This window comes from Porites lutea, chromosome 3, assembly GCF_958299795.1.
Source record: "Porites lutea chromosome 3, jaPorLute2.1, whole genome shotgun sequence".
NCBI classification, from domain to species: Eukaryota; Metazoa; Cnidaria; class Anthozoa; order Scleractinia; family Poritidae; genus Porites; species Porites lutea.
In genome coordinates this window covers 9122564-9149067 of record NC_133203.1, presented here as the reverse complement: position 1 = coordinate 9149067, position 26504 = coordinate 9122564, and the positions used below count along the sequence as shown (strand labels likewise).

The window sequence follows — 26504 nt, the reverse complement described above, 5'->3', positions numbered from 1 at the left end:
TTGTAAATGGTAAACAACCACCATTACCAAAAAAAAAAACACTTCTTTGGGTTTTCAATGAATTGGAAGAACATTTTATCAAGCGCGCGGGGAACAGGGGCCGCTGACTAGTAAATCCACAGGATAGGATTTTTTGGAATACAAAGTTATACCATCGTTAAAAGCTTTGAGCTCAAAAGAATAAAAAATGCGAAAGTAGTTCCAAGGATGCACTTTTAGGCGTCCTATATGCCCACCGTGGAAAGAAGTACCATGACTTAATTTAATTGTTTTTTGTATTTGTGGTAGACGTAAAAATAATTCTCCTGATTAGAAATTCACAATGTTTCTCCGGTTCTGAATGGATCAAATCCCCCGACTAATTCTTCATAACCAGGCTTGAAACACTTGAGATATTCGATAAAATGACGTCAATAGTACAGGCTATCGCCAGAAAAAGGGAGGGGAACAGAGAGGCTATGGAACGAGATTGCGTGAGCTCTGTTGTCTTGGTAGAGCTAGAGAAAATGCCGGGAAATTTCGCACCTTTTGACAAAAAGAAATAGCCAACCTTTCTTCAAAAAGCATAGAAGGAAAAAAAGCGAAAATATATATATTTAACGGATGACAACTTCTATTAGAAGATCTCGAATATCCGCTAGGCTAGCCTGTTCCAGGCGTTCAAATTGTGGGGATAATTAAGAGATCAGGGGCGGATCCAGGATCCAGGAATTTTTGTGGCAAATTAACACTTTCAGACAGAGACGACCACGTGTTTCTTCAATCTGTGAACGCCGGTCGCCGTTGGCACGGCAAATACGGCTTTGCGAGCAGAGGAGAACAGATCATAGGAGGGTGCCCAAAAACAATTACATTTTTTAGTATTCCTGGAATTTAGTTTAGTGGTAGGGGGCGGGGGGTCCGGAGTTCCCTGGACCCTCCCCCTGGATCCGCCACTGGAGATAGAGGAAAGAGAGAGCTCTCCCTCTCCCTCCTAATTTAAACCTCGCTCTCTGACTTCGCACCGTTTTCCACTATCTAAACGCCTCGAACAGGCTACCACTGGGCTAAACATCCTTTTATTATCCTGAATTCACCGATAACGGGCAAATGAAGCGGGCAACTTAAAGTGATTCGGGGGGGTACTCGATCAATATTTGGATATAGGCTGAGGGTTTGAAACCCTGACCCTGTTTAGGATAAAAAAAAGAAAATCCTAAATACATACACAGTTTGGGACAACAGTCTGAATTTTATCACCCTGTTTAGGACAAACGACAAAGTGCACGCCGTCCTGTTTTTTAAGCCATTTATTGGCAATTGCAATGGAGCAAATGCACGTTACAGTCATTGCTTTCGTATAGTTTGAGTGCAAAAAAATTTCATCCTATTTATAATTAGGACAGACTTGCACAAAATCTTATACCCATTAAAAGACAGCGAGGTAAAAAAACTGCCTTGTCCAGTGGCACAAACCTGAATAGGCCATATAAGGGAGTACCCCCAGGACAACCACCACCAGAGCGCCCCGGAGAGCTTGCTCGCAGGCTGGAGTAGCTATTGTTTTCAACCTCTTGGAGAGTAGACCATTGTTTGGATGGACCCCAGGTTTCATTTCGATAGTTAACGAAGCAAATGGCACAGGTAACAGTCACTTGAAACTTGCTTTGTTTAGTCACCGAAAATCCAAAATGTAATGACTAATATATCTTTACGGTGGATCAACTGAATTTGCAACATAGGCATAATTCCGCATAAAGCTGTCGTATATACTGCCCTTTGGAATGCTTTACTGTTTTTAAGCTGCAAGTAAATCCTCCCTTTAGTTTAACGTCTCGTCCACACGAATCCGGATTTTAAAATCTGCGGTTTCAAAATACAAATGTACGTAAAACCTAGTACGTCCCAGGGGAGGGGGTACTCCTGAGAATTCTTGGCGGGGGGCTGCCGCCCGGTTCTCCAAATTCTGACCCTATTTCAGACCAAAAAATGTCATTCTTCACACCCGTTTTCAGACCTGGTCGCTGAAAAATTATGCCATTATTATTACTTAGATTAGAACAGCAACAAAAAGAATTTCTTAACATCCATTTCGAATTCGCATATTTATCTTTCTTTCGATAAACGATAAATATGTTCATACACTCCCGTAGTTCCCTCGAAAACCATACCAGATTCCAGACCAAAATAGGCAAAGTGTATACCCGTTTTCAGACCAAAATGGCGCAAAACCCCCCACCCTTTGGGGCGCCCCCCCCCGGGAAGTACGGTGGTTCAGTGCTAAAATTGATATTGGTTTAAAAAATATCGGGATTCGTCTGGACGCTGCTTTAAGCATAACTTGACCGTATTACACATTATAAGCGTATTGCCATAAGCATTACTATATACACAATATTGGCGTATTGCTAAGACTACTAGACACAGTAGGGAGCTTTAGCAACAACGACGGCGACGGCGACGGCAACGGCAACGGGAACGTCAAAAAAGCAATGGGCTTATTAAGCAAAACAACATCTTTGCAAGTGCATCACACTTTTCTTGTACATTTTTCTGCCGTCTCCGCACGACTACGACGTAACAATGCCTAATTTCACGTTTTATGGAGGACGTAAACAATGGACGACAAATTTTTCTTTCTCTTTCTAAACTTTAGTGCGGTACCCTAGAAATCAACTCCAGGGAAATTCGCCCACGTTTGACATTTCAAGCGAGCTGGAATAAACGCGGAAAAGTTTGTAAAAGCGCGAATTCATTCTTCAAGTGATGTTTTTGCTGCCGTCGCCGTTGTCGGTGCTAAAGCTCCCTATTATCAGAGAGTGTGAGTGCGAGTGCGAATGTGAGTGCGAGGGGCGGGGAAAGAAAGCCCCCCCCCCCCCCCCCCCCCGAGTTCGTCGAGAAAGTTGGGACGAGAGCCAATAAGGGGAATGAAGGGGGGAGAGGGGAAAGGTTTCCTCTTTCCCCTTCCCCCTTCCCCAGGCCCTTCTTCATTTGTTTTTGGCTGTTGCTCCAACGTTCGCGCAATATTATGAAAATAACTCAATTAAAAACGCTGGTTACGCAGGTCACTCGCAAAGTTACTGTTGCAAAGTTCGAAAACTTTCCAAAGACCGAAGCTAGTCTTTAGGCACGGCGTTTTGTCAAAGAAGACTCTTCAGTCAGTTACTTCTTTACGCTTAGAAAACAGGCCACCTAGAGAGAGAAGACAAAATGTACAGGACGGGTCAAAACCAGATTTTTTTCTTCAGAATTAATTTAATTACGACGTTTTTAGCTTGGCTTGTCTGTCGCGTATTAACCTGCAGTCAGGCGTTTTTCTTTTTCGTACTTTTTCCCTCGTCTCCAAAACAAAAAGGGAAGGACACCTGATCGCCGGTTAGTCGCGTAATTGATTTGTTCACGCCCCGTGTAAACAAACCAACTACGCCACAGACAAGCCACGCCGCCACGCGAATGACTTCGTAAAAAGCCATGCAAGAGAGAAACCTCTGTTCGCAGGGTATCCCATACTGGTGTCATGCCTGGAATTTGGAAAAGTATCTTTTATCATTAAAAATAAGTCCGCCTATTATGAAAAATCTGATTGATTTTCGTAAAATGGTGTAAATTGGTGTGGATCGGCGATCCGCGTCTGCAACGGATTACCCAATGGAGAGGTTCAAGGGGGCTCTGAAAAAAATCCATATTTTGGGGGTAAGAAAGTTCTTCATATTTACGGTTGGCAAAAACGTACCAAAATGTTTGTACTGTAGGAGAAAAGTAAAGTGTTCTTCATTCAATTTAAAAAATGGGTCAGTTCATTTTGGGATGACCCATTTAAAGGATTGATAAGGAAGATATATAGACTGAAAGTGACTAAGTTGGGATCGCGAAAATTACATATTTGTGTCTATAATTGGCCACAGAATAGATTGTAAGGGGGTGGGGGCTCTGAGAGGCCAGCAGCACATACCCAAGAAAAATTAACCCAAATACACCCCCCCCCCCCCCCCGGGTGGTTTCACACGAATCGGCCTTCTTTCCACTCGAGAGCAGTGAATCCACTCACCGAAAATTCTAATAAAACTATTGAAAATGCGACCCCATTACCAGTCAATCCAGTCGGGAAAAGGCGACCCCATCTAGTGGCACATCCCCATAAGCCTCTTGTAAGGAAGTACCCCCGCCCCCCTCCGCGATAGCCTCCCACGCAGGCCTTTTATTTTTTGTCCCTAAAAAAGCCTGCGTGGGGGAATAGTATATAATAGGCAGGCGCAAGAAAGGAAGAAGAGCGCAAAAGGGAAAAATATCCGAATTTGAAAGGACGGGGCCTTAATTCGCCCGCATATCAACTCCATACTGTTTTGTCTGATAAAACTAACTGGAATTCGCTCAGTTTTCGAAATGGAAGCTTCCGACATTTTGCCTAGCAAATGAGATATCCATTGGTGTTACTTTTGTAATGGTTGTCAGATCCAAAATGGAGAAAACGCCGGATCATGATCGTTGCAAGGTCAAGCACATCCACCCGCTACTACAGGCCTTGCAGGTGCTGCTCGGTAGCCTCGGACAGAATATTACTTTAGATCGTGAAATTTTTAGTAACCTTTACGAGATCATTAGCGTTTTTTTAAATTTAGGCCATTTGTTGAGATATTCGTATCTAGGTTTATCCGATTCCCAAATTGCGCGCCTTTTTTCAGTGTATTCTGCGAAGCAAAAAGTTCAAGTCTATTTGAACTTTGGCACGGGTATCTTTAATTAGTAAAATCCAACTAGTGGTCTATTATCAATGCTGCCTTCTGATTGGTTGAGCTACTACTAGGCTATATGTTATAGCCCACTAGTAGCGAAAAGCGCGGGCTTTTTGGCGGCAAAAAGGATTAAAGTCTAGCTTTAACCAGCTAAAATTTTTTTATTCTCGATATTTTTGACCAACTAGTTGGATTTTACTAAAACAATTATTCCTCTCGCCCTCATGGCCTCTGACTAATGACTCAGAGCCCATTCGGGCTCGAGGAATAATTGTTAAACACCATACCTGTAACTGCAATGCTTGCACCCGTGACATAACTACTTTTATCAGATACAAGGAACACAACCACATCAGCTACGTCTGAGAACATTCATCCCCAACGACAGTAAAACATGTAGAAAAAAAGGAAATGGTCAGTCAATTTGAAATGTTTTATCCCTATTTGTAATAGAAGAGATGAAAGAGACTATTTTCCCCAAAACTTCGGGTTCATATTAAGGGCAAAAAAAACTCGCCATATGGCAAGTTTCATGGGTTTTTATTTCCACTTTCTGGCAAATTTCCAGACCTAAACTTCGCCCATATGTTCAATAAATTATATTAACTCATCTTACATGAAACCCACACGTGACACAAATAGTGAGCCTGGGTTTTGTGGGTTACCTGTGCTCTAGCTATTTCCTGCGTGCTTTACGGAAAAACATAGCACAGTTAGGGCTTCTTTATTTGTTAATCATGAAAGCATATTTGTGCCTCAATCCACAGCAATACATGGAGAAGATAGAACGGAAAAGTGGGGAAGCAAAAAGATCAGAAGAAAAAAGGTGGAGAACATACCGTAAAATTCCAAAAATAAGCCCTGGGGCTTATATTTTTCAAAGGCCCTTTTTGAGGGGCTTATTTTTGGAGGGGCTTATCTTCGGAGGGGCTTATCTACGGAGGGAAATTTGCGTTTCAAAATCGATTGGGCTAGCCTTATAGTTGGAAGTAAATTTACCGTTTTTGCTTTGTTTTACTTTGTATTTGAGGGCAATTTTCCAAGTACAAGCCCCCGGGGGCCTTATATTTGGAGGGGCGATTTAACGGAGGGTTTTTTGCGTTACTGGTTTGGGGGGCTTATATTTGGAGGGGCTTATTTTCGGAATTTTACGGTATCTGCAACTCCTCAAACTGAAAGTCTACAGTTCGTACCTGATGGCTGACCAAACCTCTGCAAAGGAATCTGTTCTTTTATCTTTAAAAATGAAATAAAATAAAATAAATATTGATAGCATAAGCGGGTTGGAACTAGCCTGGGAAAATAGAGATATCACATTCAGGATTAAACTCTCTCACCAAAATTTGCTTGCAATATTTGTTCGCATTTTAAGCAAAAACGCTTCACAACTCCCAAAATGTTTTCAGACACCAAGTTAATGGCAAATACCATAAAACCTCTGTTAATCCCCCCAGGGACTTATTTATTTCAAGCCCATTAGAGGAATGGACTGTCTTGATAGAGATGGGGGCTTACTCTAATTTAGAAAAGACAATGGTATCAGTTCTCCATAAAGAACTAGAATACAAAGTGGAAAAGCTCAAGAACAAGAAGGTTGCAGGTCATGCAGCCGAGGATCAGAATCAAATCCGAACTTCCAGTTGGTAAATAAACCATCCTGGATTAATCCACACAAAGTTTTACAGTCGTTTACAGTTGTGATTGACTGATACAGTCTTTCATTTATTAGTGAGGAATAATTTTTTCTTTCTTCCCCTGACAAGGCGGGGGGGGGGGCCCTATTAGAGGGAGGGGGCTTATTTGGGAGGGGGGAGTAGGGGCTTGAGATCTGATTTACGGTATCGCAAGGAAACAAATTTCACAAAAGTAAAGACTTACAAAGAAACGGCAAAGAAGGCCCTCGAGAAGGTCGCAAATTTAGCAACAATTGCAAAAGTAACAAAAACCTTTCGTTGTAAAAAAAAGACAAGTAAACAAATATCACCCTGCCCAAGGAGCCCCCTGCCAGTGGTCGCATACTGGTCACATACCTGTTCTTTGACTTCTTCAGGAATGGAATCTGTTGTCGGAGTTTCAATGAAACCAGGTAAAACTGTGTTATACCTTACACCAAACCTGTGTCACATAATGGAGAAAAAAGTTCAGATTGTTCAAATTTAATCAGCAAATGACAGCACTCTAAAAGAATAACATCTGTTTTTAACAGGTAACACTGACTATTCCCAATCCATTGGCACTGCTGCCAAGTTTGAAAGTGACATGTTGAAACTAACGATGATGATGCTTCACAAAGTCATGAAATTTTCAGACTCACCGTTGTATAGTACGTTACAGTGTGAAGGGGGGGGGGGTACCCTTTCAGCAAAGCTGTTCAATCGCTTACTGGAATCTAGCCCAAAAAAATGTGCATAAAGCAAGGAAGATTTTTGTTGAGCACATGCTCCTTGTTGCTAGAATTTTTGTTTTAAAACCAGACACATTTATTTCTGCAAAGGTGATTGTACAACGTGAAAATTAACTTTGTAAGAAATCAACATGATACCAAAAGGACCTGGGGTTGTAGCTGTAGACAGCTGTTTCGCCGTTCTGGGGCTCATCAGTACGGCACAATAAACAGAGAAGCTCTGTTTTCGGTTTTTTGTTGTGTTGATGTCTTGCAAAGTTAATTTTCATGCAGTACAATCACCTTTGCAGAATTCAATCATGTGTCTACTTTACATATTTTTGCTGATCAGGGCTTCTATGGATCCTACATTCTACGGCATAATCGTTTGCGGTCCTTTTCGAAACCAGGCCTAATAGCTGTGAGCTTGGTTTAGTGGCTCAGTTGTGACCTTTGCTTTATTAATAAATGGATGCTCGTACTCAAGAAACCAGTTTGAAATGAGAAAACAAGAGGGCAAAGGTGTGTTCATCAAGAAACTCTCCCTCGATCTGCCACTGTTTTAGAGGAGATGAAACATCTGTGTGAGAGGAGAGGTACTCTCCACAATAGCCTTCACAATGAGCCTCCATCGTAACTAACTCCTGTCAGGAAACATCCCTGCTATTCATGCAAATATAGCGCAGCTTTCACGCACATGCATAACCCAGAGCGAGCAACTTCCATGTGCTTGTGTCACAGCGTTTCTGATGGACCAGTTTATTTTTAGAGCGGTTTTGGCACAAATTTTCAATATCTTTTTAAATTCCACAAACCAGTTAGTAAAAATATCTACAGACCTAAAAATAATATTTTTTGTCCTTTAATAACGTTTAGTTTTCCTTTTTGACATATTATACTTTAAATGAGCTCATAGACATGTTGAAGGTTCTATTTTTGGTGGAAAAAAGTGCCCTAAAATGTGTCTAAAAATAAACTGGTCTGTAAAAACACCATGACATAGGCCTAGTGTGGGAGTTGCTCGCTTCAGGTTATGGGCTCCCGGTTATCTATACAACCAAGAAAATTTTGTCCGTCTGTACTGCAGGCAAACCAATGTAAAATGTCACATTTTTTAGCGACTGTAACATGCATTTAACTTGATAATAGACGAGGTTTGTCCAATACCGTCTACTTGAATCCAGTCATATCCCCTTGCTTTCCATCGGAAAACCGGAAGTCATAATAGACATCCATGTTATGGGCAATTGACAGCTTTTAAAACAGGGTATCCGCTGACCAGAACTACATGACCATATCACAGGCTCAAGTCTTAACTTTTCGAAGTCACATGCTTTTTGAGCTTGTCTGCTGACCAGTTATTAGCTTTTGAATGATCACAGGCTCAACTGCACGTTTTTCAGCTAGTTGTTAAAAGTCATATGGTTGTCGTATAAACATAACAACTTTCTTTAATTTTTTATGGTCGTAAAGTTAAGTATAGATTTGTGGATTTCTTTGCAAATGGTTCTAAGTTCACTGTCTAAAACAAATTATAAATGCATAAATGGGAGCTTCGCTTTTATTTCTGGCTAAATCTATATATTTACCAATATAATCTATATACTTTGAACTGTGAAAAACAATGTACATACTTTCCAAGTCCTTCAGAAATTAACCGTGTTAGAACGTTAATTTCAACTTTGGAACCAGGAAAATTTGCTTCACCAACATCTACAACACGCTATTTTAAAGAAGAAATGATAATGTTAATGTCATACTACTAGAAATACATGTATCGCAGAACCTCTCAATACCCAGGGGAGAACACCCATAAAATGTCAGGGATAGGAGGGCAGGAGAGAAATAGAGTAAATTGTGTATCTGGGGCAGGCGGATTTTAACACTGGCTCTAACACTGGACAGTACGATATACTCAATCTCCTTTTGGTTGGAGTAAATTTGAACCCAGTGCTCTAGCGTTCAAAAGGATCTGGGACATTAAATGTGGTTGCTGTTATTAGGGAAGGGTGGCCAAAGCTGCATAGGTCCCTTGCTTGCACTGAAATTCATGTTGACAAGCATTCTCGCTCCATAGGAGTCTCAGTGAAATATCTTTCGTTGAGGATTTCCAGCCACTTGGTGAATCCAGCATTGTTGTGCTCGCTGTTGTGTGTCATTTGCATGGGAAAATTCTCATGATTCACCCACAGACAATGAATAAACGCATCAGCCCTTCATGAATGAATCGACAGCAAAGTCTATTAATGTTGCCTGCACACACAAAATGCTCCACAACGTTACCCTACATGATGTCATGGCAGACACCAAGAGATATATTCATAAGTAGTAAGAAATATGGGGCATCAGATTATGCAGTTTGCTAAGACAACGCATGTTTTGTGTGCGAGGAGATAAGACCACGTGCTCTTTGCGTGCAAAAAAAATTCAAATCATCATCATCATCATTATTATCACTATAATCAACATTAGATCATGTAAATTTCTCTCACCTTTCCCAAAAAATTAGCATGTAAATTCACAACAGAACCATTTTTAACACCATGATCAACCATGACTTTTACAACTGCTTCAGTTATTGTAGTGGTCCCCTGGAAAAATAATATGCCACAGGAATATAAACAACATTGATTATTAATTTTAAAAATAATTTATCCAGAGCATATCTGATTACACAGTCATATCTAGTAAATATATCAGGAAGTCAGTTTGAAAAAAACACAGCAGTAGGTCATATGATGAAATATTTACTGACTGAGTTAGGTTGGGCCAGATGGGATTTATATTTGGGTCTCCTTGATCTGTAGTGTACGTCCTGACCTCGAGCCAAACATTTTCCTCTCTGGTCCTCCCACTCATTTAATAAGTCCTAAGAGCATAGTACCTTGAGATTGAGTAAAATGTTACCAGACTTCTCTTCATCCATGTCTAGTAAGACGTTATCACTGATGATGCCAGCACAATTGACCAAAATACAGGGTGGTTTCTTGTACACACTTATGATGTTCTCTAACACTTTAGAGATTTCCTCCTCACTTGACACATCTAAGGAATAGTTTTTGTGTTCCAAACTGGCACGTTTTGGTAAGCTGTCTAGTGTTTCCTGTGTCCCTTGACTGTTTTGATCTGTTACAATAACACCAGCACCCTCCGAGGCTAAAGCCTGACAGATGGCTCGCCCAATTCCACTAGCAGCACCTTAAATATCAAACAAATTTTAAGAGATACATGTAATTAAATCAGAAACCCATAAGGGGTTGAAACGTGTAACTCGCGTTCAATGCTCGTAAATATTCGTTTTGACCATATTTGGAAACCTTAGTGACGGATACCCATTTTCAACAAAATGGCTACTGCGCAATCACCATGCAGATGTTTTAAGACAAGAGTTCTGCATTTCAAGGTTAAAAATACACCGTTAAAAGACAAAAAATGGAAAGAGAACGTTCAAAAGAATGCTCAGCTTTCTTTTTGTGGAGAAAGGGAAGCTTTTCATCAAGAAATCGTCCTTCGAGGAATTCAACCTTGTTTTCTTTACGGCGGAGCCCATGGTCTGTTTTGAAATGCAACCAAGTCAGAGAAGTTTTTGCTGAATTTTCAGGTACATTTTGCACTCTATGGCCAAGACAATTACGTTTTTGAAAGGGAATTTATGTATTTTTAAATGTTTCATAGACGTTTTATAAATTTTTCTCTTCGGCGCTAAAGAAAAATTATAAAATGTGCCCCGATTAATTGAGATGGATTTTGAGTTGAATTTTGCCATGTGCTTAGCCGATTTCACTTGCGTGAACGGATCCACGATCCAGATAGTGTTTTCCGAATTGCTTTAAAGGATTAACTTTTTGGACTTTGAATAAAAATTTTCAAGAAACGCCTTCTCTGTCTATTGTTTTGAGTTTGCTCATTCATAAAATTAGCTCAAACACGATCGTGACTACAACATCTAAGTTTAATTTAAGCTTTTAAAATGCTTCTCACATTCATTACAAGCATCACTTTTTGCGAAGATGTCAGGTTCAGGTTTTGGACACTTTTCGATAAGCAGCTAATGAATTTTATTCGAAAATATTTTTCACTGTTTATTCTTGACTTTTAACATAAGAATTTTAAAAGCCTATTTGCAGTATAAGTTTACTGTGCAGAGGGTCAACGAGGCATCATATTTTGAAGTGACAACTTCAAGAAGTTGCGAGGCCGTCAATACGTTTCATAATGTTACGTTTGGCCCGGGTGGTAAGGCAATAATATCCTGCTCAGTGTTTCAGTAATATTCCTGGTTTTAACCTTTGAAAGCTTTCTCGGCTTTCGGGAGTTTTTCTCCCGTTTGTCGGCCATTTTTTTAAGCGGGCGCGGGAACCTGAAGGAAAATTACATCACGTTGTTTACAAAGTTTGATTGGTCAGTTATCTCTTCTTCTCGTTCCAAATATGGTACTTTCTAAAATGAATAATCACGAGCATCGGACAAAGCAAACATATGAGAGTTACACGTTTCAACCCCTTATGAGTTTCTGATTAAATCCAATCAGCAGTGTTCTAGCAAGAATAACACTTAATTAAAGCACAAATTACAGAGGAATTTTTAGTCACTTTTATCATCAATAACACTGTTTTAGTTCCTTGCATCTTGGGTTGACTGCAATAGCAGGAATTTCCTTTAGTACTCAATATAGGCTCCTTGAAGGGCCCTTGTGTTTCTGGAACAATTTAAAGATGGCTGCCGATCAAAAAAACAAATGCATCACAGCTTTGAACATATTAATTCAGTGGTAAATCACCTTTAGCAATAACTTGGGAGAAAACACACAAACAAATGCACCAGACAATGTTTCATCAACTTTATTGAGTGATTTTGTCTTTGAAATACCTGTTGCTCCGCCTAGCCTAGGGAGAACACTGATTCAGAAGAATGGTAGCCTGCATCACAGTATCTGCTGGGCCCACAGATAACCCAGGTTCACTATTTGTGTCACATATGGGTTTCATATAACATGAGTAAATATAAAGAACATATGGGGTGAAGTTTAGGTCTGGAAATTTGCTGGTGAATGGAAATAAAAATCAATGAAACTTACCATGTGGCGAGTTGTTGTTGTCCTTAATATGCACACGAAGTTTCACCAGTACGTGACACAAATAGTGAGCCTGTGTTACCTGTGCTGGGCCTATATCCTTTATCTGGGCACCCAATGGACTGAACAAATAATTGGAAATACATTGCAAATTACTCTTCAGCCTGATTAGCAAATCGTCAATGGCATTTTAAACAACAGGCCAATCATGAATCATCTTGGGCATGCAAAGCGAGGTGCTGAAGGTGCCTTGCCTCAAGAGGTTTATCATCTTGTTACGCGTGAAGTGCGTGTACTGGGCGTGATGTTAGTGACCTGCAAAGTCGGCCAGCCAATCTGTCGTATGTATCGTGATGGTGTTCTTTAAATGCCATGTAATGGTTTACGTAAAGTTTTCACCATCAAAACAGCAGTCATTCTTTGAAAAATATCTTTGAATTTGTGTTTAATAGCTCTCAATCAACATTATACAGGGCGCGCTGGTGGAAGTTCAAGGGGAAAGGGTTTTAATGAAAATTTTCGATACCTTCGCAGTGTGTTCCACGTGGCATAGTGGTAACGATACGACCGAGGGTTGTCCAATACTCACAAATAGACTCCATTGGTGTTAGTGGTGATGAGAAGGGTCTCCATTGGTACCAATGGTACGATTGGTACCAATGGAAAAGCACCCTACTCCATTGGTTCTATTGGTGAATATGCATCTCATTAAGGGGACGTAGATTATTTTCGGATGTGGTCTAGCTGGGTACAGGGCAATTCCAATGGTCCATTGGTACCAGTGGTACGATTGGTACCAATAGAAAAACACCCTATTCCAATGGTTCTATTGGTGAATATGCATCTCATTAAGGAGACTTAGAGTATTTTCTCGTGTGGTCTAGCTGGGTACAGGGCAATTCCAATGGTCCATTGGTACCAATAGAAAAGCATCCTATTCCAATGGTTCTATTGGTGAATTTGCATCTCATCAAGGGGACTTAGATTATTTTTTGATGTGGTCTGCCTGGGTACAGGGCAATTCCAATGGTCCATTGGTACCAATGGTACGATCGGTACCAATAGAAAGCACTCTATTCCAATGGTTCTTTTGGTGAAGATGCATCTCATCAAGGGGACTTAGATTATTTTCTCATGTGGTGTGCCTGGGTACAGGGCAATTCAAATGGTCCATTGGTACCAATGGTACGATTGGTACCAATAGAAAAGCACTCTATTCCAATGGTTCTTTTGGTGAATATGCATCTCATCAAAGGGACTTAGAGTATTTTCTCATGTGGTCTAGCTGGGTACAGGGCAATTCCAATGGTCCATTGGTACCAATGGTACGATTGGTACCAATGGAAAAGCACCCTATTCCAATGGTTCTATTGGTGAATATGCATCTCATTAAGGGGACTTAGAGTATTTTCTGATTTTCTAGCTGGGTACAGGGCAATTCCAATGGTCCATTGGTACCAATGGTAGGATTGGTACCAATGGAAAAGCATCCTATTCCAATGGTTCTATTGGTGAATATGCATCTCATTAAGGGGACTTAGAGTATTTTCTCGTGTGGTCTAGCTGGGTACAGGGCAATTCCAATGGTCCATTGGTACCAATGGTACGATTGGTACCAATAGAAAAGCACTCTATTCCAATGGTTCTGTTGGTGAATATGCATCTCATCAAGGGGACTTAGATTATTTTCTCATGTGGTCTAGCTGGGTACAGGGCAATTCCAATGGTCCATTGGTACCAATGGTACGATTGGTACCAATGGAAAAGCACCCTATTCCAATGGTTCTATTGGTGAATATGCATCTCATTAAGGGGACGTAGATTATTTTCTGATGTGATCTGGCTGGGTACAGGGCAATTCCAATGGTCCATTGGTACCAATGGTACGATTGGTAACAATGGAAAAGCACCCTATTCCAATGGTTCTGTTGGTGAACATGCATCTTATTAAGGGGACTTCATAAGAATTATAGCGCGCTTTTACTTGGAATACTTGGAACGAGGAATATTCATAATAATTATTACCGCATTTCCACTTGGTGTAAACGAGGAATATTCATAAGAATTATAGCGCGCTTTTACTTGGTGTAAAAGCGAACTTGTTTTGCGTGGTTGGCTTATAGAACGAGGAATATTTATAATAATTATTAGCGCGTTTTTACTTGGCTTATAGAACAAGGAATATTCAAAAGAATTATAGCGCTCTTTTACTTGGTGTAAAAGGGAACTTTTTTTGCGTGGTTGCCTTATAGAACGAGGAATATTCATAATAATTATTACCGCGTTTCTACCTGGTGTAAACGAGGAATATTCATAAGAATTATAGCGCGCTTTTACTTGGTGTAAAAGCGAACTTGTTTTGCGTGGTTGGCTTATAGAACGAGGAATATTCATAATAATTATTAGCTCGTTTTTACTTGGTGTAAAAGGCAAACTTGTTTTGCGTGGTTGGCTTATAGAACGAGGAATATTTATAATAATTATTAGCGCGTTTTTACTTGGTGTAAAGGCGAACTTGTTTTGCGTGACTGGCTTATAGAACGAGGAATATTCATAAGAATTATAGCGCGCTTTTACTTGATGTAAAAGCGAACTTGTTTTACGTGGTTGGCTTATAGAACGAGGAATATTCATAATAATTATTAGCTCGTTTTTACTTGGTGTAAAAGCAAACTTGTTTTGCGTGGTTAGCTTATAGAACGAGGAATATTCATATGAATTATAGCGCCCTTTTACTTGGTGTAAAAGCGAACTTGTTTTGCACCAATAGAACCATTGGAATGGCATCATTTTCCATTGGTACCAATCGTACCATTGGTACCAATGGACCATCGGAATTGCCCTGTAACCAGCCAGACCACGTCAGAAAATAATCTAACTCTCCTTAATGAGATGCATATTCACCAATAGAACCATTGGAATAGGGTGTTTTCCATTGGTACCAAACGTACCATTGGTACCAATGGACCATCGGAATTGCCCTGTACTCAGCCAGGTCACATGGGAAAATAATCAAAGTCCCCTTAATGAGATGCATATTCACCAACAGAACCATTGGAATGACATCCTTTTCTATTGGTACCAATCCTATCATTGGTACCAATGGACCAACAGTTTGACGAATCGTATCCGTTTGTGTATATTGGACATGTGTGATACGACCCGGTGCTGAAGGTTCTGAAATTCGATTACGGGTAGCACCTGTTTTTCTTTTTCTGTTCTCTTGTCTTCTCTTCTTTTTTTTTTTCTTTTCATTTTCGTTTAGTTTTCTTCTTAGTTATTATACTTTTGTTTTGTTTCTTTAAATAGCTTATGTTTTCTTAAATTTATAAATTTTCTTCCCTATTGCCTCATTTCCCTTTCAACTTCTTGCCCTTCCCCTGAAGTCCTTCTCGAGGTCCTGCGCGCGATTCACGTATTTCTAGTATAAAATATCTTTCTCCCCTTTTTAAATTCCTTAGGGATAGCTCATTGGCATCTATATAATGGGAAACCGTTACAGATTAAAGTTGTAGATGTAGATCACAAAACAAAGGCTTACCCGTAACTAATGCCAGACGCCCAACCAGACATCCTGAAGCCGCCATGTTGGAGGAAAGCTTGGAGGTATAGTTTCTGTTCATGTAAAATGACTGAAAAATGACCATCACTGGCCCCCTGACAATTTCATTGGTTTTCAGCCCCCACTGTGAAAACCATTAATCCCCACTATCTAGGCAATAAGCCCCCGATATGAAAATCGATAAAAACTAACCTATGTTACCGGAGACAAATATGATCGGTTGTTTCATTAATTCATTAGGTACCACAAATGCAGACCTTTTTATAGCCAATCCAACCTTCATGCTCTATTCAAGGCTTCCGGCCCAAAAAAGCACCAAAATGTTTAAGACGCTAAATAATGAAATTGCCTGACCCTGTTTGACTTAAGACTCCGAAAACCATACCCTGTTCAGCGGCACTATACCCGTTTACTCAAAAAAAGATAGTGGTAATGGCTCCCAAGGAGGGTCACCTCTTGACGAAAACGAACTGATGTTTGTTTTGTCCGTTTGTTTGTTGTTTGCTTTTTAGCTGTTCTTATGGTCGATTATGTTTAAAATGCTGGCGAAAACTGTGTATCGTGCTAAGTGTGTATAAAATGTGAGCAATGCAGTCCATTGAAGACTCATTGAAAAAAAAGTACAAAAAATCGAAAACAGTAGTATGGAAAACATAAACTAAAAGCTTACCGTTGAAAATGAGGGTTAAACGCTAAACAACGCTTAATCCTAGCCCTAAAATGAGTGCTTAACCCCAATCCGTAAAATGAAAGTTTAACCCTAATCAGTACATGAGTGCTTAACCCGAATCAGTATAATGAGTGCTCAACTTCTTAATGTGTAAATTTGCAGTTTTAACTTGTTTTTTGTTTATTTTTACCGATGGCTCGCGTGACTCGCATGTCTCGCTGGTAGGCAGTTTGTCAAGACCCCATCGTGCTACCGCTCTATTGCCAGCTTGGGCAAAAAGTGAAAGTTTTAATTGGAATTTGTCCATCAGTCGTTTAAACCGCAGAAATTCATAGGAATAACTAAGAGAAAGACCTACATAAAAGAAACAAGGGGATTCCTTTTTCTGTGGACTGCACATTTTGGTGTACTGTACATTTTGGCTCACTGCCATTTCACAACTTTTTGTATGAAAAACTTTGTTGACTTGTTGAGAAGTTTGAGTGCGCTAGACATGCTGCGTGTGCGAGACACAACCAGAACCGACGAGAAGCACTACGGTCATCGGAGAAATAAAACTGAACCGCGGAAAGATGAATATTTAACTCTTCTCTTAAAGCACACAGTCAAGCTGGGCGTTAGTCTCGTTCCCAGATCTCTTGTCACGAAGAGATCTGTGAACCGAGAGCTGCGAGAGGCCGATTTTCCAGTTCGATCCGAGGGCAAGCGAGCCAAGCACACAAATGCTCTGAGTTATTCTAAATTACTTCACCATTTTACACCGCCAGCAGATGTTGATTAAATTATTCACACGAGCACCAGTAGTTGGTATTGACAAGATGTCCGATTTTTTGACGGTTTTGACAAAGGTTACCACCAATAAAAGTAAAATATGGAATGCAAGGCGGATATGCACGATTAGTATTTACTCATGTTCTTTGCTCGCTATATATTTTAGCCAAACGAGGGCCTGATTTTAGCCTTAAACAAAGCTCATAACATACTCTTCTTTGTAATATTCTTCAAACAAAACTTTGTAACACTCAGTTTGAGAAGTTTATGAGCTTTGTGCCGTCGCGTTTCTGGCACTCCCTTCAAGCGCCCTTTTAGCTAATTACATGCGCAGTGAGGACATAATTTGGCCTAGCTTGCGTGATCTTCCGCAAAACCGAATGGAAAAGCACATTTGACACGTCAAATAATATTTAAAAATAGGATGGCTTCATTGCGATTGGTTAAATTCACTTGCATAAAATTAAAGCTGAATTTTAAGCGAAACGGAAAATCCTCTGGCTCACATCTGAAACTACGGATTCGAAGCTGGAGACCGTTGCCTTTCTCCCTCAACAAGTTGTTCATTTGCTTAACGTTAGCTCACTTTGATTGCAAGTTCCACTCAAAATGGTAATTGAAATATTAGCGCTGTCTTATTTGACTATATTTTGTGTATATATTTACTTTAGAACCAATGAATTATAGTATTGTTATTATCAGGATTTCATCCACAGCATAGGACGTCAACTTTGTACCACCTGAAATACCAGCTCAGTTAAGCTTCCCTTTAAATAGTGTACTGTATTTGGGAATTCATCCACAGAAAGGCTCAAAAACTACTAGCTCCTTAAATATATCATAATAAAAAGTTTTCGTCCATCTTGCAAGCCGTTTTTGGTTGCTTTTGTTTCAGTGATCGGCGATAACAATTTAGCATTTCAGTCGACACAGACGCAAAAATTGTAAAGACTCTTGAAAACATTGTAAACACTGTCTCTACTGAAATGAAACCGGCTAAGGACTTGAGAGCCCACTTTTGATTGTGTTTAGGGGCGCATTACAGTGAATTCGATGAATGGAAAGTACTCCGCATTGTCTGTTGAAACAAGACTAAGGAAAATTGGACTAACATTCAAATCCGTGACTACTGAGCCGAATACCGCGTTTTCAGGCTACTGAGGATATTGTCGGATCTTTGTAGGAAAGAATTCAACACGATATGAGACTCCACAAAAAACGCGATATAGTTAAAATAGGATCATAGTAAATAGTTATCTTTAATAAGTGCCTCATAGCAGCTTTGAACTCTCGGTAATTGAAACAGTAGACCTAAGATGAGCTATTTCTACTCCCAGTTTCTATTATTCTACCTATCTTTTACTTTTTCTGTATTTAGTTGTGTAAAACCAAGCGATCTCAGTTTTTACTGAATCTTTTTCATTTTAGCGTGAATGTATTTCAATACACGTTGGCCAAGCTGGATGCCAAATTGGCAACTCTTGCTGGGAGTTGTATTGCCTGGAACATGGAATTCAGCCCGATGGCCAGATGCCGAGCGATAAAACAATTGGTTATGGAGATGATTCTTTCAACACGTTTTTCAGCGAAACTGGAACAGGAAAACATGTTCCTCGAGCGCTTTTTGTCGATCTAGAGCCCTCTGTCATAGGTAGGCTTTACGTGTTTATAAAGTACATCTTATATGTATGATTTTGCAAGCCAGATTTCATCAAGCCACTTTGCATGCAATAGTGTTTGCTTTAGATTTCAACTTGGTATACTTGAAACAAAAAGAATTTCAAAACTACTAATCAGCTTCCCAAATGCAGTGATTTTCAGTTTTGGTTTCGAACAAAAATTAACGCAAGTTTTTATGTATGTGCGTGGATTCGTAAAGGGATACTTTTAGGCCACGTGACCTCTGCGTTTAAACATGCTAGTTTAAACTAAATTTAAATGTAAAAATTTATATTGTACTTCTTTTTAAAGTAGTTATTATAATCACGCTGTCATTGCCCTCCCATGAGATAACGCATTTGTTACCTGCAAAAAATGCTTGTCACCTTTAAAATTCATTGCGTAGTAATTTTTTTTACAATTCTCTATCTAATATATCTTCGCCTGAGTATTTCACCCAGTGGAGGAAAAAAAAAGGTGAAAATTCATTTGAATTTTATATTTATGGATGAGCAACTGACAACTGAGGTTGATTCGTTGTTACTGTCATATACTGTTTAGGATCAGTGCCCACAGGGCCCTTTTACCGAAAAGACTTTGTTTGTGCAAACGGAAGATCCTTCTTTTGATTTGCATCTATACTACCGGTTCATTCGGTTCCAAAAACATTTTTGACAGCTGGTTATATTCATCTGCTGTGATGCTTTTTTCGATATATCCTTGGTAACAGTAGTTTTGCTAAAATATTTTATGCTAAAAAATTAGCTCATGTTAAAAGGTTGCCTTATAATTACTTGCGACACTTTCTCCAAACGGAACGAATTCAATTTGCAAGTTGCTCTCACCACCGCTCTTGGCGGAATACCAGCTAGCTTCTCCCGAAAACTCCCTAAAATAAAATAATGTTAGGGCTCTGCATTCTTTATTAGAAATATCCTATTTTGTAATTGGTGATAATACCCTGCGAGAAGAGGCTACTATTTCGCGCTAATCACCGGCGGCGAAAACAAAAAGCCTCTGCCGACAATCGTCTCATTTCGTTCTAGATCTTGCGTGCGTGAATTTCCTCAACTGCACTCGATCGCGATCAAATGGCGACGACCGACGTTTCTTTAACTGTTTGAGACACAACTTGTCGCAGCATATCAGCCGAAAATGGTTTTAAGTTCTATTTCGTAGATGAAAAACAACAGGATTTAACCACAAAACCTTTTTTGCGACAAATTACTGATAACTGCACACGCTTAACGTGTTTTGCGATCGTGCTAATGCGCAGGGAGTGAGCAGATCAAACGGGAACAGTAGCCGACCACACAAATAGACGGCATAATATCCAATCCGACCTAGAGTTATAATTAACGAGTTATTTTAAATTTATTCGTCAATATTTTAAGATAAGAATGGACAGTTGGCAGCAGAAGTTACTTTTCTCACGCAAGTGCCCAGGACGAAAAAGTAACCTCTGCTCGCAAGGTATTTTATATTAAATTTAAAGAGATAATCATTACAAACTCAAAAATGGTTGCTGTCTGACTGCTGCCTGTCCTACCTCGTCCCGATAATTTTTGAATATATTAAGCTTTGATAATATATATTTATATTGAACCCACTTCTGTCTTTCTCGTTCCCGTCTAGCCTAGGGAAACAGCCAACATTTCGCGACGCCACTACTGGTTTCACGGCGAAATGACTTTGGAGGCGAGAGCAGAGAAATTCCATACTGGGGGGTAGTGCTCCTGATTAGATGCGTCGCGAGGGTAATTTGCTTCAACCAATCAGAACCACAACTCAGATCAGGGTAGTGACGCGTCATCAGTATGGAATTTCTGCGCTTGTTTCTCAGTTGTTATTTCGCAGGGAAACCAGTCGTGATGGCTTCGCAAAAAGTCGGCTGTTTTCTCCATCCGTCCTTGTAGTTGTCCCACCACATAACTATATATATATAAACATGGTCTAAAAATATTGGCGAGGTTTACTAACTTTCTCTCACGAATTTATTAGATGAGATCCGTTCAGGGACTTATCGCCAATTATTTCACCCTGATCAACTTCTAACTGGTAAAGAAGATGCTGCTAACAACTATGCTCGCGGGCACTACACTGTTGGAAAAGAACAAATTGATTCAGTGATGGATAAAACTAGAAAGATGGTAATATTAATTTAAGTTGCTTATATATCAAAATACGCTAAATTTTGTAAGCCAGGAAAGTGAAGGGCGACTCGGATTAATAAACTGGGCATTTTGTTCGGGTGACTACCTGCTGTCCTACGACGAAGCTAATGTGCAGACTTCTAGCACCCGCTCTTTTCATAAGTCATTAGAGTAAGTAGAGTCTTCTTCACGGTAAATACGTTATTTTTGACATTTTGGTTTGTCAATTGGGAAATGCCTTGCCTTTTTAAATTGGTTAATTTAACACCCAGGGGGGTACGATGAATTTTCAGGTGACAGGGATGTTCGAATGGGTGCAAAAATCAATACCTAAAAAATTCCCATGCCAAATTTCCGAGTCTTATTATCTGGTTTTATAAGTGACAGATACAATGAAAGGCGTTAAATGTTAAAACAGCCACAAAACAACGTTTATGGCCGGGAAATTCGAGTACTACCATGAATCTTAAGATTGTTTTAAACCAGGAGTTCCTGTTTGAACCCAAAAATCTCCCTACTTAAATCAAACCACCCAAAAAAATACCTGTCAAATTTTCCAACCCAAGAAAATCATCCGGGAATCGAAAATTTCAAACCCGAAAAAAACCTTCGATCATCCCCGTTATCGTGAAATCTGGAGTACCGCCCCTGGGATTTAAAAATGCTAGGAAGGGTATGTTGAGGACGGGGGAAGAGAGGGCATCCCTTTTCACGCCCTTTTCTACATGTAATTAGTCTTGAAATATTTTCCCCCTTATCCTTTCTTGGTTCAAATTTATGATCATTATTATGATGTTTATATGTCCCAAAGTGGGTTGTAAAAGATGGCTAAAAAAGTGACATTGACAGAATCAAGATTCGGCGGTTGGGACACGGCATTACATTGCAAAGAAATATTCTTCAACACCAATAAAATGAGGGTACGAATAACAGCAAACGTCATCATTTTGGATGGGTTCCGAAAGCTCTGTCTAACTTTTAAGAATTTGTAATCTGTACCCAGATCACGCACTGTTTTACACTGAAAAGTGGCCGTGGTAGATCTGGGTATGAGATTAAAGAATTTGTTGATGCCGTTCGGGAAAGAGTATTTCTTTGCAAATTTGATATTAGTTGAAAACAACTCGAACATTCCGGCTAACCAACTCACAATCTATTGAGTGATAGGCAGTGAACAGGGTACCGGTGTTGTGAACAGGAACAAAGCAATTCAAAGAGGACAGACGGCAAGTTGTTGTTGCTCGAAATATCTAAAAGTCGTAACTGCTCATCAATAGGATGCCTAAAATGTATGCAATTCCACAATTGGTTTCAGTTCCAACGACAGCGTCTTTAAGTGCCCAGCCTCGTTACGTGGTCCTCTAGCTTTAAAAAATGCGGAAAGACCTCGATCGTCCCTCTTTTACCTTTCCAGTTATAGGCCGCTCTGCACATGCAGTTCGCTATAATCGTACTTATCGCTCTACAATTGCCATGAGTTCTCTATACAGCTGAAAACGATTACTGTGCGCGTTTGCTCATTTGATGTCGTTTCTCCAACGTTTTTAGGCAGATCAATGCAGCGGTCTGCAAGGTTTCCTGATCTTCCATTCCTTTGGGGGAGGTACAGGGTCCGGTTTTACCTCGCTACTCATGGAGCGTCTCTCAGTAGACTATGGCAAGAAATCAAAGTTGCAGTTTGCTATCTACCCGGCGCCCCAGGTCTCTACGGCCGTTGTGGAGCCGTATAACTCTATCTTAACGACGCACACCACCCTGGAGCATTCCGACTGTGCCTTTATGGTCGATAACGAGGCTATTTACGACCTGTGCCGTCGGAACCTCGATATCGATCGACCGTCGTACACCAATCTGAACCGTCTGATTGGTCAGATTGTGTCGTCCATCACTGCCTCGCTTAGGTTTGATGGTGCACTGAATGTGGATCTGACTGAATTTCAGGTTAGTTGCTATTTTCATTATTACTAGAAATACGTGAATCGCAGAGCCTCGCGAAGCAAAGGCTAAGTAGCCTGCGTAGCAAGCGTTTCGTGTGGTTTCGGAGCAAAGAAAGACCGATGAACTACGATTTTAGGTTTTGGCCTCGCGAAAAATGAAACGGGAGCTTTGACTCTCGTTACTTGTTCTTTGCGCGGAGTTGGGTTGCAGTAACTTGCTTCAATTCAACTTAATGCGCTCCTTGATTTTTTTTCCCGCTTATCGCCAGCCATGTTCAAATATCCGAAATATTGCTCCAATTCTTTCTCGAGCCTTGGGGCAAAGTTCTAAGATGTGGACATTCAAATGCAAGTCCCCACATCGGAAACACTTTTTAGTTGATACTGCTTTCTTTTTTCACAGTTAAGGAAATGAAGTTTTTCCTAACCTGCGATCAGAAAAAAAAACGGCTGATCGCAGGTTAAGTTTGTCCTTGATATCTTTAATGTTAGGCTTGTTAGAAAAATGTAAAAGAAATTGTATTAACCCATGGTTTTAAATCATCTTTGCAGTAGTCTTTGGACTTCTCGTTCTTGGTTGACTTATAAGGAACCCCGAAGAACTCGTTCGAAAGTGTTTCGTCTGCGCATGCCTTTCAGGTCGAATTAAAATCTGAAAGCGTTTGTTTTTTTAGGAGAAGCGAAAACCAGAAATTTCGGAAAAGATTTTCTCCAGCTTTACAAGAACGAGAGCCAACTTCAGCAAACTTATGTCAAAGAAGCCGAAAGTAAATTGAATAAACAACAACTAAGGCTCTTGTTCCTTCCCTTACTTTTCAGACCAATTTGGTGCCATATCCCCGCATTCACTTTCCGTTGGCCACTTACGCTCCAGTTATCTCTGCCGAGAAAGCCTACCACGAACAGTTGAGTGTCGCTGAGATCACAGCTGCGTGCTTTGAGCCTGCTAACCAGATGGTGAAGTGCGACCCTCGTCATGGAAAATACATGGCCTGCTGTCTGCTGTTTCGTGGGGACGTGGTACCGAAGGACGTTAATGCAGCTATTGCGAGTATTAAGACCAAAAGAACTATTCAGTTTGTGGATTGGTGTCCGACGGGATTCAAGGTACATAGCTTTAATCAGTTCCTAGTGATCAGTAGACTTTCCTGCGCGTCCACGCGTGCGGACTTCGCGTTCTTGGTTTGCAACAGAAAAAGCCCTGGCAACGAGGTTGCGAGCTTGGCTTTGGTAGCTCGTCATGGTTTTAAGTCTGACTGACCAGTCATTGGTCAACTTTCGGTTTACTCCACAGAATCAACCCAACAAAGTATGAACGAATAGTGAAACAAACGAATTAATTGCGCATGCAGTGAATCAAACCACAGGACAGTTAAGTGTTAAGTGTTAGTGACACGTTACAAATAAGAAGAAAACTGGGGCCAAAATGCGTCCCGCAATTGCTTCTGGGATCGTCACTGGGAACACGCCGGTCAACTATTGGCCAATAGTAACAGCCCCAGAAGTCTTCGCGAGAGTTAACTCGCCCCAGTTTCCTTCTCGTTCTCAATAAGTCGAATAAAATACGCAGTATAACTCAGACTTTTCCTTAAAACTAGGTTGGAATCAATTACCAGCCTCCCACGGTCGTTCCTGGAGGCGACCTCGCTAAGGTGCAACGCGCAGTGTGTATGTTGAGCAACACCACCGCTATAGCAGAGGCCTGGGCACGACTGGATCACAAGTTTGATCTGATGTATGCCAAGCGTGCTTTTGTCCACTGGTACGTGGGAGAGGGGATGGAGGAGGGAGAGTTCTCTGAGGCACGAGAAGATCTAGCAGCTCTGGAGAAGGATTATGAAGAAGTTGGCGTAGATACAGCGGAGGGGGAGGAGGAGGACGTTCAAGAGTATTGAGGGACCGGTTTATTAGATTCAGGCTCGATAAATTTAAATTAAACAAGGTTCGTTTTCTTGGCTTGTCTAAAAGAATAGCGTTAAATCAATGTAAGAGAAATTAAAATTGTAGGGAAAAGTTTCAGGAGTTTGTTGATTTGTTACAAATTAAATGTATCTTGGACTTGCACTAGAGCAAAATAAAGGCTCTGTTGTTGGAAGGCAAAACGTCCTTCATTGAAATTGAAAGTTTTGATCGTGAAGTCATATATATATTTTTGTCACGGCCTCTACAGAAACTCGCTAATACTGCGAAAGCGTTACTCAGGGGCACCCAACGGCGGCTCGGAAGAAATACTTCAAGCACTTCTTATAGGAGTCGAACCTATGGCCTTCTGGCTACTAGTCTAGATCAGGGGAACACAACGACGATTTCCTCCTTATTTATACTTTGAGAACACTTTTTGGGTTATCCAGAGTAGTTTTAGATCTCTAGAAATACCTTCTAAGTGGCGCTATAGAATTTCTATCTGTTGGGTCATCCTAGGAGACTTTGAGCTTTTTCGAAATTATTAGGACTTCAGTATTGTCGAAAATTTTAGACGCAGTTAATCGTTTTACGAATGTGAGAATTTTTCTGATTCCTATCTCAATCACATTTTTGAATTCGAAAATTTTCGGTTTCCTTCTTCTACGAAAAACAGCATTACTTGGGGAGTGAAGTGTGAGAAATTAACCTTCAGAAAATTGTAGGAAATTTTTAGACAAGTTTCGAAAATTGAGCATGAATGGAACGGTTTAAATCGGCCCCTTCCTCAAGCAATAGAAAATTCAAGGCAATATTTTCTTCTCCGAACAGATTTTTGACAGAAAACAGTCCTTGGGTGTCCCTGCTAGATGCTCTGTCACTAGGCTACAGGCTGGGAGACCCGTGCGAACTATAAGGCCACTTAACCACGTTCATAAAAGTTAGCATCAAAAAATTTATATCGATCGGATTGAAATCTGTAGGTAAAATAAAGTCCAAGGAGCCAGAAGGAGGACAGCAACATACGCTCAACCAAATGATCATCATTCTCCTGGCCACCTGCTTAAGAAATAAGTCCTGGGTTCAAACCTTTTACAGTTTTACACGACGTTTTGTTACGATTGTGGGTCCAAGCACATCACGATCAACTTTCCAGGCATTTTTTCTTTCTGTGTTCCTCTTTCCGCAGAAAAAGAAATACAGTTTGAATGGAGACGTGAAACCCCCCTTGAAAATTCCACCAACTTTATTTAATATATAAGCAAAGTATTTAACAAAAAGGACGTTATTGCTGGTCCTAGGAGCATCGACTTTTTTGAGCAGTCAAACAAAAGGCCTCACACGCCCGTAGGGCGTGTGAGGCTCGTGTGCTTCGCGCCACGCTTTACCGATTTCTTTACTGATTTTGCGAAAAAAACCGACTGTTTTACAGTCTATCGTCGATTTTCCAAAGTAAGCAAAAAGCATGCCCAGTAGAAGAGGCCAGAACTGAGCAATGCATATACTGTGAGCTTAGGTGAATTTGCAGCATCTGAAAGGACATCGGTTTTAGGCTAAAATTTGCCAGTTAGGCCCTCTATACAAGAACCTGTTTAGCCTAAAATATGAACCAGGTTCTTACTTTCCAAAATGTGTAAAACATTTCTATATACTTTGGCAAATTAGACCCTGACCCTCTCAC

At 40.3% G+C, this 26504-nt stretch overlaps 2 protein-coding genes across 4 annotated transcripts; one reads left to right on the top strand and one right to left on the bottom strand.

The window, feature by feature from the left end:
• Nucleotides 1–2854: 2854 nt before the first annotated feature.
• LOC140930391 ((3R)-3-hydroxyacyl-CoA dehydrogenase-like) lies at nucleotides 2855–15767 on the bottom strand. 3 transcript variants are annotated; one of them, XR_012164849.1, is made up of 9 exons: nucleotides 15711–15767; nucleotides 9980–10293; nucleotides 9588–9686; nucleotides 8730–8818; nucleotides 6743–6827; nucleotides 5906–5948; nucleotides 5000–5074; nucleotides 3021–3171; nucleotides 2855–2989 (listed from the first exon to the last, which is right to left on the bottom strand). XR_012164849.1 is itself a non-coding variant. In XM_073380074.1 (8 exons), exons 1-8 carry the CDS (start codon nucleotides 15754–15756, stop codon nucleotides 3134–3136), a joined length of 789 nt encoding a protein of 262 aa, XP_073236175.1. In that variant the 5' UTR covers nucleotides 15757–15767; the 3' UTR covers nucleotides 2857–3133. The 3 variants fall into 3 exon arrangements, 2 of the variants coding, with proteins under 2 accessions (XP_073236176.1, XP_073236175.1); XM_073380074.1 differs by having other exon boundaries at nucleotides 2857–3171; XM_073380075.1 differs by lacking the exon at nucleotides 5000–5074 and having other exon boundaries at nucleotides 2855–3171.
• Nucleotides 15768–17632: 1865 nt separating this feature from the next.
• Nucleotides 17633–25044, top strand: LOC140930390 (tubulin alpha-1A chain-like). The gene is made up of 6 exons (XM_073380073.1): nucleotides 17633–17784; nucleotides 18601–18823; nucleotides 20833–20981; nucleotides 22533–22925; nucleotides 23741–24028; nucleotides 24520–25044. Exons 1-6 carry the CDS (start codon nucleotides 17782–17784, stop codon nucleotides 24814–24816), a joined length of 1353 nt encoding a protein of 450 aa, XP_073236174.1. The 5' UTR covers nucleotides 17633–17781; the 3' UTR covers nucleotides 24817–25044.
• Nucleotides 25045–26504: the final 1460 nt, after the last annotated feature.